Source organism: Aulonocara sp. 'chitande type north' Nkhata Bay, linkage group LG9 (assembly GCF_057382095.1).
Source record: "Aulonocara sp. 'chitande type north' Nkhata Bay isolate Kocher_YH1m ecotype deep benthic linkage group LG9, A_spYH_male_GT1.1, whole genome shotgun sequence".
NCBI lineage: Eukaryota > Metazoa > Chordata > Actinopteri > Cichliformes > Cichlidae > Aulonocara > Aulonocara sp. 'chitande type north' Nkhata Bay.
In genome coordinates, this window is record NC_141352.1 from 6,730,936 (window position 1) to 6,748,755 (window position 17,820).

At 39.4% G+C, this 17,820-nt stretch overlaps 1 protein-coding gene across 3 annotated transcripts in view; it reads left to right on the forward strand.

Annotated features, from left to right (window-relative positions):
* LOC147321498 (solute carrier family 12 member 7-like) overlaps positions 1-16,272 on the forward strand; it is a 65,011-nt gene extending 48,739 nt beyond the window's left edge. For all 3 annotated transcript variants that reach the window (XM_086305427.1, XM_086305428.1, XM_086305429.1), the window contains exons 2-8: positions 6,257-6,348; positions 7,399-7,530; positions 8,604-8,750; positions 14,636-14,690; positions 14,831-14,961; positions 15,621-15,862; positions 15,945-16,272. In XM_086305427.1, coding sequence (XP_086161553.1) covers positions 6,257-6,348; positions 7,399-7,530; positions 8,604-8,750; positions 14,636-14,690; positions 14,831-14,961; positions 15,621-15,862; positions 15,945-16,257 — 1,112 coding nt within the window. In that variant the 3' untranslated portion in view covers positions 16,258-16,272. The remainder of the gene's footprint in view (positions 1-6,256; positions 6,349-7,398; positions 7,531-8,603; positions 8,751-14,635; positions 14,691-14,830; positions 14,962-15,620; positions 15,863-15,944) is intronic.
* Positions 16,273-17,820: the final 1,548 nt, after the last annotated feature.

Consider the following 17,820-nt stretch of genomic DNA (forward strand, 5'->3'; position numbering starts at 1 on the left):
TTACATCCTTTGCTCCTTTTGAACTAGATTGCAGTGCACCATCAGCAATCTTGAGCTGACTTGAGAACAGATGATGTAAGGACTTTGCATCAGCAAAGCAGGATGGGTAATAATCTTGGTGGAATGATTACCCAAACAAAGGGGTAGTTTGGGGCAAGGCAGGTTTATTTATAAAGCTCATTTGAAACACTACAGTCATCATGATGCTTTAGTTTCAGGCAAAAATAAAGAGGAAAGAACCAGAACAAGACTTTTGCTTATTTGTTTCTTTATGATATGGTTGATGATATGATTCACATGAAATTTAGGATTAGACTGCAATCAAATATATTTAAACAAAAACATAAGATCACTGAAAGCAGGGTGAATTAGTCCAAGGTAGATGGCAACTTCTGCAATGTGAACAGAGGCCAACATCTGTTCACACCATGGCGATATGTGAATCTCGACCATGTGCCTGTGGACCCCTCCATGCAAGCACACTCAAACACATACAGTGACATTTGCGCTAAACCATTCCAGATTATACTTAAGACAGAGGGACATGTGCAGATAATCTTCATCTTCTGTTGAATCCCCCGTATTTGTCCCTGTGATCCGCCCCTTCCTCCACTAAATAATCCACTGCAACAATCACTGCAGCAATTGCAGTATGGGGGGATTGTGGCACCTGGCACTTTTTCTTCGTTTAGGATGTTGAAGTGCGTCTTAAGGTCACCGGAGGATTCGATCACCTCAGGGTGAGACAAATTTGTCGCCCCACACAGACTAGTTGAGATATTTTTAGAACAAAGGAGCATGAGATTGCAGATTTAATTAACAGATGACATCAGTATTCATGTTGGACACAACAATGTGATCCAGATAAAGAAGCAAAGAAAAATGGATGCATAAATGAACAAAAGTTTTTATAATAATGCAGAAAGTCTCTCTGGTTTCTGTTGGCTTGTAGTAAAGAAGGGGTAAAGCCCCTTGATAGTTTTTATTTATATTGTTTTTATTAAATAACCTTAAAGACATCACTTCACACGCTGCAGATAACATCGTTCGGAAAGCTACAACCATGCAGTTAAACTGATAAATCAACTCACCGTCTTTATTGTGTATTCAAACATTCATAGCTATTTTACACTTTTCAGATCACAAAAAATCCTGAACATTCTTGACGTTGAAAGTACTTCATAAAACAATCATGGCTTGATACCTGTATATTAGAGAAATTAGATGCCTTTGAAAAGTCCATTAGGGTGTCTTAAGTGCAGCGTGGGATTGTATTACCAAAGATCCTTCCTTCACTTGAGGACAGGTGAACGGTTCTCTTCACTTCCTGACTGACGTCTTAACCAATTTACATATGGACTTAAAACAGAAACCTCACCTGATTTGGAAACATTGACAGTTTTAGCCTGCTGCCTGGTCTCAAAGAGGATTTAGCCAGAGTCATTTAAGACAATGATTACCGGTGGCGTGTAGCACTGAAAAGAATAGCTAAGTGATGACTGGCTAAGGCTGACTCACCTTTACCTGCACTTGCTTCATGCTTTGCCTTAAATTCACTCATTCCACACTCTGTGAAATATTGTGTCCCTCCCTGATGTTCTCTACGTGCTGTCCCACATAGAACGCTCTTTTACAGAGTGTCACAGTACAAGGACGTAATGACTTTCTCTGTGATTACCAACGGGCTAAGCCACTCTACAAGCCTCTTATTCCCCCAGCAGCTGGATCAAGCAGCAAAAGTTACTCGTGAAATCCCCTCTGCAGTAGGCAGCTCCGGCTGCTGATGAATGGAAAAGGCCCAGCACTGACTGGTTGCGAACTATCAATCTAAACAGGTGGAGAGATGCAGTGCACGTATTTTTGGGCCAGTGTTTAAACTTCAGCTGTTTTGCTCTGGATAGGCTCATCACAGACAGTTGTGTTATTTTTAAGTAGAATAGACTCATTTTATACTGTGGAGCTTCAAACAGCAACTTTATTTACACATATTTACATTTGAACCACTCAGTATTAATACTGACCTTTGCATGTTTCAGTTAAAAAATGCCAAATATAAGCAGATCTTCTGCTTTCCTGCATAATTTAATAACATCAATTCATCTTTTACCTCTGTATTAAAATATAAGCATCTTCTTTTTTAAAAGTGATCAATTTGTGACCCTTTAACTTCTTTGAAGTTAAAACTAATGAGCTGGAGTGCTTAAAAAGACTCCAGTTGTCACTTGCATAGTCTTCGCCCAGATAGAATTGACCTCAGTTTATGTGTGCATGCATGAAAGCAGCATTTGAAGTGGTGTGGCTTTTTGTGAAAAACATAGTTTGCTGCCTTTTTTGTGTCGGGATATAAAGGAGTTGTCCACTTATTTTTTCTGTTTTCTGTCGTGGGTTTGTTCTGCGTGGGTGCGTTGGTATGAACTCTACACACGCCACCTCTGTTTATTTTTCTTGAGTTCCATTTGAAGCTCATATTTATTGCTTCATTTTTTGCCTCATTGGACTTTATTTATAGCGTTTTATTGGTCATAAACACACAACCTATTTTTGACTGTTTTAGTCTCTGCACAGCAGGCTTCAACTGCTTAAACGTCTGTTCACTCCACCTCACTTTAATATTTCTGACACTATAATGTAATTACCTGCAAATTAAACTAATGGAATGGCACGCACACACACTCACACAATCTCTCTCTCTGAGATGATCTTTATTTATCACATTTATCTGGATTTCACACACCATCACACCCTGCGCTCTAAGGTGTCCGTTCATTCAAAAAGTTTGGTTTGCATTGCTGTGTAGTTTGCCAGCCCAAGCAGCAAAGACGTGGTTCTCAGCTTGGTGCTAGAATGTCCCTTCTGAAGACGGCTGGATCGCTGTGGGTAATACAGAACAACTACAAGATTCATCATGCAGTTGACAAAGTAGACACAGAGGAAAGACAGCGTGTTTCAAAAACCTCTGCTACAGACCATAAAATAACCAGTGTTATTAATCTTGATGAGGAAAAACATGGGAACCAATACTTGTGTTGTATTTTCAGTGAGAAAATATCCAACACAACTCTTGGTTGCACTGTTATGTATTTTTAAGAATACGAAATATGTTTTGTGTGATCTGTAGTAATGTCTTTGATATTAGTCTTTCCATCTATATTCCCACTGTCCTTTGCTAACTTGCACTTACAGAGTAAGACTTAATTTCTAGTTTAGGTATAAATTATTTATGGATATCTCATCACCATGATGTGGGTTATTAAAAATGCAATGATGTGAGAGTCAGATGCATGACGCCAAAGTGGGTTTAGTGTAGAGATGGCACGATACCACTTTTTTATGTCCGATACCGATACCGATATCATAAATTTGGATATCTGCCGATACCGATATGAATCCGATATAGTGTTTTTTAATCAACAAAACTGTTTTTTAAATATCTTGCTGCATTTTGTATAAGTTCATACTCAAGTTTAAAACAACAACTACACTAAAGTTATTCTGTTATACCTGTATGCAAAAAAAAAAATTTCATAGTTCAGCAATACTGATCAATCTAATAAACTTAAACCTACACCATCCTCCCTATTCTGGTATTTTAAAGAGTACTTAGCATAAATATTAAGCAACCTAACTAATAGGGTTCCAACTCCCAGCAACAACAAAAATAAATAAATAAAAAATAGGGAACCACCCCTCACGCTCCACCTCATGATGCTTAATCGACGTAATCAACCTTAATTTGATGCAGTGTGAAAAAAAAATGCACAGAAATCAATTATTTTTCAAGAAATATTAAATAGATTCAACATCTTTCTTCAACAAAATTGCAGACTGCACAGATGGTACCTTCCCAAAGGAAAAAGTACTATAGCTTACTAGGGTATATATATATATTAGACTTAATCACTATATACAGTAATTGACTTCTATTCATTTTACATCAAATTAAAACTTTGGGTGTCAGATAATTATTTATTAAAAGCTAGACATTTTAAATGAGAATAAGAAAGAAAAGTATGTCTTTGTGCCCCCTTTTCCCTGTTAATGCCCTATCAGCCCCCCTGGCTAAACTTTGCTAGATCCGCCCCTGCACAGTTACCAGCCGTCAGCTACGTAGAAAAGATCCTCGAGTAGAAAGTAATATTAAATAAATTCTAACAACAGCTGATCAAGCTTAAACGTGCTGCTGTTGTTCAGCCGCTGGTTTCCTCTTTCTGGTGCAAAATGGGCCAAAAGCAAACTAGAGACACGGACTGCGACAGAAAAGCCGATCAGCTGATCGTTAAGCAGTTTCATGATTGAAGTAGCAGCAAGAAGAGGCAGTCGCTTGTTAAGCTTAACGCAGGAATGCTTTACAAACATTCAGAGATGGACTTACACACTTGCTTTACTTCTCTCGGGATAACTTTGTCGGAGATGAAATGCCGGGTTGCTAGCGAAGCTCCACATGCTATCCAGACCACCGACAGGTCCCGCATGCCACAGCCGCTCTATCACAGCCGCTCTATCACGTGATGCACACTGCTCCGACGTGCTAACGTTCTGAGGTGAGTTACGGCGTGTTGCAAGTTTTGTGAGGTGCTTTCGTGATATTTAATGGATCGGATTACATTTTTTATTTTTCTCCGATATCCGATCCAGTAATTTAGGTCAGTATCGGACCGATACCGATACGTAATATCGGATCGGTCCATCTCTAGTTTAGTGTATGTCCAAAAAAGAAATAAGACTGATTACATCAGATAACAATTGTTAGCAGGAGTCACTGAATATAGCAAGTAATGTATTAATTTTAGATGGAATCACGTCCACCTGTTGGATTGTTTTTTTTCAGTAGGATGAAAATACAAACCTTGCCCCGTCCTCAGGATGGATGGTTACAGGTGTGTTCTAATAGACTGTACTGTCAAACAAAATTCGAGTCTTATTTTTGAACCTGTTCCAAAAAAAAAAAAAACCTCCCTGAGACATCTTCAGGGATCACCTCAGCAAATAATGAACTTTTTGAATAATGAACTGAATAATGACCTCCGTTTAACAACTTTAGATGTTACATGGACGAGATGTCTTGGAATTAGAGCAGGGCGATATGACCAAAAATATTTGTCACGATATACATTTGAAAATTTGAGATAATGATATAACTGATGATATAATTGACACTAGAAAAAATACTTAAAAAGAGGTTATACACACACAATACAGTAATATTATGTTGAAGCACAGTACGTATCACTCTGCGAGGCTCCTGCCTACGATAGCCGTAATGCTCCGACAATCCATCAAGCTGTGCGGGTTTCGTAGCTTAGCAAAGTTGTACTGAAACATTTGACAGATTTTCCAGCGCCGTGTACGACATAAAATAGTTTTGAGGTCAGTAAACACGATCAGAGTTCATACATAAGGCACATGGGATTATAAGGGGCACTGTCGACTTTCAGAAATATCAAAGGATCGATTTTAAGTGCGCCGTATTTTCCAAAACACTCGCTAATAACGATGCCCCACTAGCATGCTCTACCAAAAATAGTGCTTTGTTGTGTATCTGATGGACGAAAGCTAAACCAGTTCCACACCACTGAAGCTGCAGCATTTTTACAACCCAATTCTGGTTCATCTGTTTCATTCAACGATCCGCTTTTGCCCTTCTCATTCTCTCTCGCCGCCGTGCTTTTTCCGCCATGTGCGTATGAAAACAAAGGCACTGCGCATGCGTGTTTTACCCATATTCTATCCTGATATTTCATTTTCTTATCATTGCCCAACATTATACCGGTATTACCGTGAACGGTATGATATGGCCCAGCCTTACTTGGTATAAGTACTTGTCCAAGGTAATTTATCATATTTTTTCAGAGATAACACCATCTGCAATAGCTTTACTAGTGGAGAATAGTTTCATTGTCTTCTTAAAAGATCTTTCTGGCTTCTCCCATTCAATGTTTTTCTGCTACCAGCGTGGTGACATGACATTTGTGGCAGTCCCTGCACTGAGTCAACCAAACTGTCAGGAAGTTCTTGGATATAAGAAGAGGAACGCCTTACAAATGGAAACATGTGATAATGATTTGCATAAGCAACCATCTGAAGTTTTCTTTACTTCCACCGAACATTGTCAGGATGAAGATCCATGAACAGCATTATTATGTACTGTGGTTCTTACAGCAATTGTTTTCCAGTCACTGGTTATATTGAGTTTTGGTTACACGATGTGTTAAATCTCCTCTGCATTTCACATAACGAGAAAACTGTGTTTCTACAGGTGATGGAGTCCCAAAGGAAAACAGTCCTTTTATCAACAACACAGACGACAAAGGCAACAGCTACGATGGCACCAACATGGCACTTTTTGAGGTAACTGCCCAACATCATCATGTGGATGTCGCTATCATTTCACAAGCCAAGGAGTGTGTTCCACTACACAAGGAAATGTGACTGTGCTTAGGCTGGGAAAGAGAAAGCCCAAACTCCACAGTAAAAACTATAAATTCACCAGAACCCTGGCTGAACCTTATCTGCAGCCTAAGTTGGAGCTAGTCTGTGAAGCTCAAACCATTCATTAATGCCAAGTATGCTGGAACAACAGTCTAAGTTGTGGTGAACTAAATAAATAGAAACTCGCAGAGGTAAAAGCACCAATTTACCCTTAGCTCAACAATGTGTCAGTCAAGAAGTTTATTTGCCATAAAAACTGGTACATTCATTTAACTCCATTCAGCTGAACCTTTGCCTGCTGCTTGCCTCTGCCATTTGGCGGACCTTGTTGCTCTGTGGTCACTGGCGCTTGTGTAGAATCAATAAGACAGCCGCGGCTTTTGGTTCTGAAGTTGATCCAGGAATGCTTTTCAAATATGCTTTGAATGGATGAAAATACAAAATTTTGCACAGTTTGTTTTGCAAATGGAAGACTTCATGCGATAACTGCCCATCAAAAGGCCAAATTAAACTTTGAAGTTTTTCCTTGATGTGATATATATGAACATATAATTCCTGCAAGCCCAAAGTTCAAGCATCAGGCTGCTCTGAACCATACTTTCTGTTTCTACTCTTGGCTCTGTATGAACTTAATGAGAGCAGATTTCCTGAATATGCTTCTCAGGTACACGGCTCTGTCTGTGAGCATGAAAGCCCCACCAGCCTATTCTTTTCTTTTAGTATTCAGCCAGTCAGAAGGTAGATGGCTTAAAATGAAGACAGTAGATGCACTGGCTGCACTAAAGCCCAGTATAAGATCTAAAGGAATGATTTTGAAAAACAAATCATACAAGGCTGCTAGTAAAGTTCAGCTATAACAGTTTTGAGCCTGAAATGAGCATAAAAGCTCCCACTGAATGTCATTTTGAAAAGGTCATTTGTACAAGACTGCTGCTGTTTAGCTGTTAAAGATGAGTTTCTTTATTGCAGGAGGAAATGGACAGCAACCCCATGGTGTCATCCTTCCTCAGTAAACTCGCAAACTACACCAATCTCTCACAGGGTGCACAAGAGCACGAGGAGGCTGATGACGATGAGGGGCCAAAGAAGAAGGCTGTTAAGGTAAAGAAGCACACACTGTAGTGGAGCTTTTAGTTTGTGTTTGCATGCATTACATACATGGTAATGTACAGTTGCATATTAACAGTTGTTCTTTTAAATCTGCTGACCTGTCATTATATAACCAGGTCTTTGACCGATGAAGCCACCGCTGTTTGTTTTTGTTCTCTCTGTGCTTTTCCATCTTTAATACATCTCTTAAAACGTTTTTGTTCCTCAGAAAAAAATGTTATTATTATTAATATGCGTGTGTGTATTACTGCTTAGAGGAAGTCTGTTTAGTCACTGAGTCAACATTTCGTTTTGTGAAACGGCTACAGTGAAAAACTGATTTTGCCAAGTAAACAAGAAGAAGAGGCAGGGTCAGGCTCATTTCAAAGATAAAATTCTGATAAACACCATCACCAGTCCAGCACAAGCCTTTCCTTCAGCCTCTCCTTCGATGCTTTTGTTTTGTCATTCTTTGAAAAGAGTAGTTTCCACAGTGCTGCCATGCTTTTGTAACCACAGCCTGGGTCACATCCCAGTTGCCCCATCACGTCCCAATGTGTAGAAATGGGCCTTGAGCACCTCCCACTGGCTTTTAGGAGCATCTTACTAAAGAAAGAAGTGGATGCCATTCTTGGCATTCTTGCACCTTTTTGCCTGAAAAAGTGGGACGAGTATCTTACATTTGGAGTTAGATGGTGGGTAGGCCTGTCATTCTCCTTGCGGTCTTTCTGCTTGTTGTTGTGAAAATACCGTTCCTTGCAAGGAATAAGATGGAAGTCAGTTGTACTTTTGGGGTAGTGGTTTTGACTTATACAGTGTTTAATAATGTGTACTTTCTTTTACACTCTGTCTTTATTTCCCTCTTTGCTTCTGCTTCTTTGTCTCTGGTGATGTTTTTTAATTGTTTTATTTATGGCTGTAAGGGTTTCAGCAGTTTTCAGTTTGCACAGCAGTTTTCACTTCTTTCCTCTGTTGTCATATCCTTAATCACTCCTTCCATCAAACACAAATATTTTTAATGTTTTCTCATCTTCTGCTTTGTCGCTTCTCTCCCAAATCCTCCCCCTGCCCTTCCTGCCTTACAGAGCCCTCAGATGGGGACGTTCATGGGTGTCTACCTCCCATGCCTCCAGAATATTCTGGGGGTCATCCTGTTTCTGCGCCTTACCTGGATTGTTGGCACTGCCGGCATCTTGGAGTCCTTGGCTATTGTCGGCTTATGCTGCTCATGTGTGAGTACTTCATCATCACAGTCTATGTGTTTGTTTCTGAGTCTCTCTCTTTTTGCTTTTTCCCCCTAAAATGTGGCATTAATGCTTGTCTCAAGGCCTAAAGAGTTTGTGAATTAGAAGATTATAAAAATGAAAGTTTTAAACAGCCACAGCTGCATGGCTGATGTGATCTGTGACAATCCAAAGTAGAAAACAACTGTGGAAACTTTAGGCTCACATGGACTACTTACACATATGCTCAGTATGCTGACCTTATTATTTGAAATTAGGCCATGTTACCATGATCATTGTGCTAAACATACTCTAGGTCCATGTTGCATTACAGTAAAGGAAGTATGACTGGTTATGTGCAGAGTAAACGTTGATGGGTATTTTGTGTTCCCTTCTACATCTCACACCAAACCTTTTTCCTTGAATTTACTTCCTGATTATTTTTTATGATGGAAACCATTTCAATGTATTGATAAATGATAGAATAAGAGGAACTGGAAGGAGCTGAATATTATTTGTTCTTTATCAAGGGCTTTAGCTTTTAACTCATTAGAACAGGATTATGTAAGAGTGTGTGCATGTGTGTGCGCACGGCTGAGTGTTTTTGCTGATTTTGGGTCCAGAAGCTGCTTCGGTTGGTTGACAGCCATAATGAATGGCCAGCAAGATGAATTAGTGGCCACTGATCCCTCCTATATTTAGCCACTGTGACTCTCCATTTCTCCTGCTCGTCCAGCTTCTAATGGTACCTGACTTGACGTGTAATCTGTCCATCTGCAAACTGTCAGAAACATGACGCCGTCCACACCCACACAGTAGCTATATTCACCAATCCCATGGCAGGCAATGGATTATTTCAGCTTAATCAGGCAAAGTAGAAAGGAGGAAAACCCCAGACCCTAAATGCTTTTTGTCTCATAATTAAATCTTCTAATGGCATACCATCGTCTGTTTGAAGAGTAACACTGCCTAAACAAAGAATCAACCGTGAAGTGCATTTCCATTAATAAACCCATTCTTATCAAAACTTTACATTTTTAATATCCACAAATTATCAAATTTGAAGCATGTTATTAATGATCTTATTAGGTGTTTTATATTAGATATTTTGGACCCTGCAATTCATAATATTATACTGAGACCCCCAACAGTGAGATCACCCACTGTGAGTAAGCAATTGGCAACATCGGGAAGGGAAAAACTCCTGCTCTCTCTTTTTAGTCCCTGTCAGCATTTTGGATCAACTGGAGGCTTTTCCCACCTGTGCGGCCCTACTTGCTTTATATGTGCAAGTAGGGCCGCACATGATTTTGGCTTCCCACAGTTAAATAAACACGATTATTTAAAATCCAACACACACACCTGATAATCAAAGCTTCTGTTTGCTAAGCACAGCCAGCAAAAGAAAGTTGGATTAGAAAGATGTCCATGTGAAGTTCAAGTATGAGATAAATAAGAATAAAGAATAATAAAGTATCCTTTTAGGTGACAACACATATGTTCAGTAGGGGTGCAACGATACACAAAATTCACGGTTCGGTTCGGCTCGATACTTTGGTGTCACGGTTCGATATTTTTTTCGATACAAAAAAAAATGTTCATGCCTTTTTAATTTGTCATTTATTAAAATTATAAATATATATTTTAACTCAAAAGTACAATTTTTAAATTTAATGTTGCTGAAACAAAAAAGTAATAAAAAAATATATATATATCTCAGGGCTCGCAAAATTTCAAAATCCCTGGTAGCCCTTCGGGCAGGGACTCTTCAGTTTTTGGTAGCCCAAAATAAATTGAAGTAGCCTGAATAAAAAAGAGAGCAATTTTTGATTGATGTTTTATTTCCTGTTTTGTTTCCTTTACAATAATATAATATTGTAAAGGAAACAAAACATTAATCAAAAAATTGTTAAAAAACAAATTACAACATTGTATAAAAATTACAATCATCAACTCAAATACTTGGTTCTAATCGAACAGAAATTTCTATGAACTTGTAAGAACTGTGTAGGACATGAATCAGTCTGTGTCAGATCAGAATTTGAAATTTCCACTGAAGTCACGGTAAGAGGCAAGTGGAACCAAGATCTAGGCCATTTGCTTTTTGAAGTTTTCAAAGACTGCTAAATTTTGCCAGTGGTAGTTCACTCTTTGCAACATAGTACGCTGTTCTAAACAGATTTTTCAGGTTTATTTTTAGTATGTTATTTGCAATTGGTGTTTGTTCTGGGAAAGATATTGCAGACTGAGCAATAATGCATTTCTTGCATTTCTCATGGGTTCTAATGGGGGCCTTTTCTTAAAATGACATTTCGAAAGAATGCAAAAGCATTGACATATATTTTTCCTTCCTACGATAGCCCAACGGGCAGGGCAGAGATAGATTTTGGTAGCCCGACTGGAAAAATCGCTAGCCTGACGTCCCGGGCTAGCGATTTTGCGAGCCCTGTATCTGATTGAGGAATCACTCATCTTTGGAAAAGAGAGTTTATTACAGAGAAATGGATCTTTCCAAAATAAAAGCTATACTATACGCTTCTTCTGGGCTATATTCTCAGCAGCGTATTAAACATATCAGGCCCCCATAAGGAGAATCCTGTGCTAACGGCTGTCTAAATGACTCGGGTCAAGTTTGTAGCATGCATGCTTGTTGTTTTTGTCTGCTTCCACTTGTCTTTGCACTAGGATGATGTCGGAGTAAATGTGCAGTCATATTCACTGTGTTCCCACTAGTGCTGTCAGCGTTAATCTCGTTGAAATGACGTTAACGCCACAACACGGCAAATCTCCGTTAACGAGCTACCGCGGATCGCCCCGTGCGTGGGGCTGGACGGCCAACACGTTAACGAGCTAACTGCGCTAACACACTAGTTCCCACCCATGTAATTGAGCATTACGTGGCACATCCAACATACTGTTTTACTTTATTCCATGACGCGCTTACCTTCAGGGTCATACATCACATGAAAACCAAAATAGTTCCAAACGCCAGATCTGAATGAGGGTGGGGGAGGTTCAATTTGCCATGTTGCAAGGAGAGCTTAACTTCTGTCTCGCTAGCTTGCCCTGCGCTCAGTGAATCTGCGTTCGACTACTCCGCCTAGGCTGCACTGTCGAGCGCAGATCCACTGAGTGCTCAACACAGACAGCATTGTCAGAAGGAAAGTTGATAAAATAAATTTTGTATTGTTCGATACATATGCGTACCGAACCGAAAGCACTGTATCGAACGGTTCAATATCGATACGAGTATCGTTGCACCCCTAATGTTCAGTTAACCTCCTAAGACCCAAACTCTTCCACGGCATGCATTTTTAATTTCTCTTTGATATTTGGGCTGATTGGGACCTGATGAATGTAAAAACAAAGAATTATCAGATTTTTTTTAACCTAATTTTTGTTTCTAAGAAAAATGAGAGCCACATATGAGGATATTTGTTTAAAATTTCGATAGAACAGTAGCAGTATAATGTCCTTGTAAGTGGATATCAGGCCCTTGTAGAGCAAAATTGAGTATTTTGGTCTAATAACCCAAAATGTGGACACCAGGTCCTAGGAGGTTAAAACTGTGATACCTCAAAGAGCTCAATGTTCAGATTAGGGCTGAACGATTATGGAAAATAATCTAATTGCGATTTTTTGCCCCAATATTGCGATTGCGATGCGATATGCGATTATTTTTTAAGGTCTTTGTCTTCTGTATTATTAAACAAAGACAAGCAATACATCATATAGTATGGCCAATACTATATTACATTAATTTTAAACTGTTCTTTCCTGGAAGACAGACCTCTGTTATGATGACATGAGGTGATGCATGAATTGATGACTGACATTTTTATTTAACTTCTTCAATCACAACAGTATATTTGAACATACACAATAGTTTATTTTTAGCTTACAAACATCTGAGCATAAAGTGCTGGCAAGGAACCCTGGTGTAAACATTAAAATGAAAGTCAGTACAATGTGCAGATTGCAGAAATATACATAAAAAAAATCAGTGGCTTTACCACACTCAGTTTTTCGACATCTGTGAACTACTAGACAGTCATTAAATTAAAAAATAATATTAAATAAATAAAACTAATAAATAAAAAATACACACATCTTACTGATCTCTGCAGTCAGTAACATTACACATAAAGTGCAAACATAATAGCAATTGTATAAACACACACACAAACACGCCTTTAAAATTTAAAGGCGTGAAATTGGACGGTCTAGTTCTGATTAGCGTCACCGCTGTCTCGGTGGAGTTTAATAAACTCGGCCGTCTGCTTCTTGCTATCTAAAATATAACCAGACACTGGTGTAAATTCTCGACTGTCTCATACTTCTGTTTAATAAGTTTTCTGTTTGACGTTTAGTCAGCTGTGTGAAAACCAAGGAGGAACCCACCCGGGGGATTAATAAAGTTTTATTTTATCTAATCTAATAACTTTAATCTCAGCCAAACCGATTTACTCACGAACAAACAAAACACTGAAAAAAGCCCAACAATAACATTTTTAGGTTGTCTAAGTGACTTATATATTACGTTTAACCCGAGCAGCGAAACTCCGCGGTGATCTGAAAATGATGTGCCGGGAGTTGTGCCGTTCTCGGCCGCATCAGTAACCCTCGAGCTCCCGGCTAGCTGTCGAGCTGGTGGGTAGCAGACGCCTCTGAAAACGTTGAAGCACTTTTACAAATATGGGATATCTTGATAAACCGAGCAGATATTTGATGTTTACACAACTACTTTCTCGCCTGAAAATATGTTAAAAGTTTATTTTGTGACCCAGAAAGATTAGTATGAGTAATTTTAAAACTTAGTAGCGGCCGCCATTGCTGGAAACTGGAGTTTGGCTGGGCCGCGCTATGAATTCTGGGATATGGTAGTAATTTGGACAGCCTTCGGCACGTCGCTGTGACGTAATCGGTCTACAAATGCGGCCTCAGGAGGATGCAGCCCATGAATTTGGACATGTCCAGAGTATAATCGCAGCCTTTGCGGTTAGAAAATTGCACTTGATCATGTCGCGATATTATCGCAAATGCGATATATCGTTCAGCCCTAGTTCAGATGTAGTTGAGAGTATTTTATAAATCCAAGTACGGCTGCTGATAAATTCCCGACATGTGGCAGGTAGCTTTAGAGTTACAAATTGGTCCATGTGACGCAGGAACAGTGGGAATGATGTCATCAGTAAACAAATGCCTTCCAGTTCTGTACTTCAAGTTCTCGCATCATTCGTTGTCAAGTCCAACTTTGTGTATAGCTTCTTAGTGCTTCAGTGGAAGCAGGAGGTAAAACTGTCAGCTAATTGGCTTTACTCCAGCCTGTCTGACACCTTAAATAGGACGCCAACAAAGAGCACGGGGTGTATTTTGGTCATGCCCTTGCCCTTTCTCTACACCTCCTCTTGCTTTCCTCTCATTCATTTGCCTGCTTTTGTGTCACCTTCACGCTGTCCTCCTTCAGTCTTTACTTCACCCTTTTAAGTTTTAACTCTATTTTCTTTTTTCTTTGTGCATCTTATCTGCCCTTCTCTCCGCTCTGTCCTTTCTGTCATCCGGAAGGTCTGTTAGGTAACAGGCTGATGTAAATATCCTCTTCCACAATGACTGATTTCATGGAAAAGCTTGTATCTGTTACCAATCCAAAAGATTTAGAGCATAAGCCCATAAGAAGTATTTTAACAGACTCAATATTAATTTAATCCACAGAGGGTACCATTGTTTGAAAAATCTACAAAATTCAGGGAAATAAAGAACTAGAGGGTGGGCAAGGACGGTGTTTTGTTTTGGGGGGCTTTTACATGACACCATTGCACCATCTTTGTAAGGTCTTCAACATGAAGCATTTTAATTCAGTTCAGCTTTTGTTCATTAATCTCGTCTCTCCACAGACCATGCTGACAGCCATATCCATGAGCGCAATTGCTACTAATGGTGTTGTTCCAGGTAGGATCCTTTTTCTTGGGGTTATTTGAATAACAGTACACACTTGTCTTCTTCAGGCTTATGGGTTGTATAGCAGTATATAGCTGAAATGATGACCTAAAAGATATTAATATCCTCCTCCCTCATTCCCTTTTTTCCAGCTGGAGGCTCGTACTACATGATTTCCAGGTCTTTGGGTCCAGAGTTTGGTGGAGCTGTGGGTCTCTGTTTTTACCTGGGGACCACATTTGCTGGCTCCATGTACATCCTGGGTACCATTGAGATTCTACTGGTAAGTAGATTATTTTAGATTTGCAGCTGGTAGATCGAGTGATCCCAATATCCATCAGTTTATGGATTCTCTGATACCTTCTACAAATCCAGTTGGTCATCTCATATAGGGTGCACCTTTTAAGCTGCTTCAGCCAGCAGCACCACATTTGCTGCTCCGTCTCCAGGCCAGCTTCTGCTAGTGATGTGATTATTTATGCATACTCTGTTCTGCTGTCTTTTGTCTTGTCTTCCTTCTCTCACCCCAACCGGTCGCGGCAGATGGCCGCCCCTCCCTGAGCCTGGTTCTGTCGGAGGTTTCTTCCTGTTAAAAGGGAGTTTTTCCTTCCCACTGTCGCCAAAGTGCTTCCTCATAAGGGGTCATATGATTGTTGGGTTTTTCTCTCTACCTTACAATACAAAGTGCCTATAGGCGACTGTTGTTGTGATTTGGTGCTGTATAAATAAAACTGAATTGAATTGAATTGCTGTGGTCTTGCTGCTGCTTTCCCCATTTTATGACCTTGAAAGCAGAACGCAGTTGGGCCATAACCACAGTTTATTTAACACACAAACTGCCACAATATAAAAGTTTTCTTCACATCTTATTAGTACAATGAAACGAGAAGTCGTTTAATGTGACACTTTGTATTTCTTCCTGCATTGTCTTTGTCCATCCAGACCTACATGGTGCCTAAAGCAGCCATCTTTGTGGCAGATAAAAAGGAGGATGAATTGGATGCCCTGCTGAACAACATGCGTGTTTATGGCACTTGTTGCCTAGCAATAATGTCAGTAGTCGTGTTCGTTGGGGTCAAATATGTCAACAAGCTGGCACTGGTCTTCCTGGCTTGTGTTATTCTCTCCATCCTGGCCATCTATGCGGGAGTCATCAAGACCATCTTTGATCCGCCATACTTTCCGTGAGTCAGTGCTAACATTTATTAAGATTTATTTCAGTTTAATTAGTGCTTCATGTTAAAATTTCTCTCTTCCTTCACACAGTGTCTGCATGTTGGGGAATCGTACCCTAAAGAACCACCAGTTTGACAAGTGTAATAAGATTGAGGTTATAGACAACATAACGGTCACTACCCAGCTGTGGAACCTCTTCTGCGATGGATCTCAGCTCAATGCCACATGCAACGAGTATTTTGTCAACAACAATGTGACCGAGTTGCAGGGCATCCCTGGACTGATCAGCGGAGTCATTTCAGGTGGGAGCAGACCGTTTTTGTTTGTTTTTTTTCTCTGGAGCCGTGTGCACATGTGGAAGAATTTTTTAAAAAGTTACCAAGATATGTGTATACTTGTTTGAATCATACAGATTTTAATAGCTGTTCACCTATCCTCATCGATCAGGCAACAACAACCACAACAATCTTTATTTATAGAGCACATTTAAAAACCAGCGGTATACCAAAGTGCTTAACATAAGAGACAGAGAAGTAACACGAGTATTATAAGGCCTTAGCAAAGTGTCAAATATACTCACAGGTCAATGCCACTAATACACAGGGGGTAATATGAAATGCATATCAAATAAAAACATAATAAAAGCACAAGCCATAAAAAATATGTATAAGGAAAAATAGAGTAAGTCTAAGAGTCAGGTGCGAGCATTAACAAGCAGGAAAGGCGAGATTAAACAAATAGGTTTTTTCAGGCACACTGAATACTTCCTACAAACTATAAATGAAAATGATTGAAGAATGCTTAATCTCAGCAGGAATGTACACGGTCAGTAGTTTTTTGAATGCATTGCAAAATCTGAGCATACCTCATGTTATGTAACTGCTGGCAGGGACACACTGCTTTTCCTCCCAACATCCAGTGCAGATGCATTCTTGTCATATTTCTGCAACTGGGACAAGCCTGTGCAGGTGCTGAGTGATTCCATGCACAACTGTTTTACTGTCTCCTTAAAAACAGACAGTTATTTTACTGACCTCTCATCCTTTCATCATTTCTGTGAAATATATTTAATTTTCTCTTGATTAATGATTCATTTCTGCTTTGGTGCTGGTACTTATATAGCACTTTTCTACTCTAATTGAACATTCAAAGTGTTTTTAAATTAAGAATTTAACTTTGCCATCCTCACTATCTAACCGCACTAATAATATTATTTCATTAAATGATTTATCAGTTTCATCGGTGTACCAATGAAACCATTTTATTGTCTATTAATATTTAGATTCCCTTCACCCTGCACTAATGGATGTAACGGATGTTGTAAACAAGCTACGTGGAAAGTCAGAAATCTAAAAAGGTTCGCTTTGTCCAGTACTATTTTGAGCTAGAAAAGGAACAATTATATATTTGAGTAAAGTGACATATATGCACATTAGTATAGGCATGTAGACATGCTGAGGCTAGCACTGCTAACGTTAGCCACACTAACGTTAGCAGTGCTTTATTTAAATTAATTTAATTGCCTACCTAAATTGAAATTTTCATTTCATTCACACCTTGCCTTCTATCACAAACTTTTGCTGGAGGACTAACTGCTGATTAGTTGTTTGAATAGTGATCTAGTGCCAAGAATAGCCACACATTTCTACAAGCAGTCTGCACATCTTCACTCGTGCTGTCCCAATTTTATCAGCAACACTAAATAAATGCCACACAATTGACTCATTACCCTGTTTAGTACTTGCTGCAATATGTTGCACAGTTCACTGAGCTCAAACAAATGTTCCACCTGCAGAGACTGCCCTCTGGTTGCATTTGTGTGCAGTAAACTACAATCTAATTTTTTCCCAGCACTAATGTAATTTAAACAGATAAATAAAGTCATTTTATCTGCTTCGTGTTGGTGGATTTCTCAGGGTAGCAGGCAAAGGATTTTCCCACAACTTGAAAAGACATACTCCTCGCT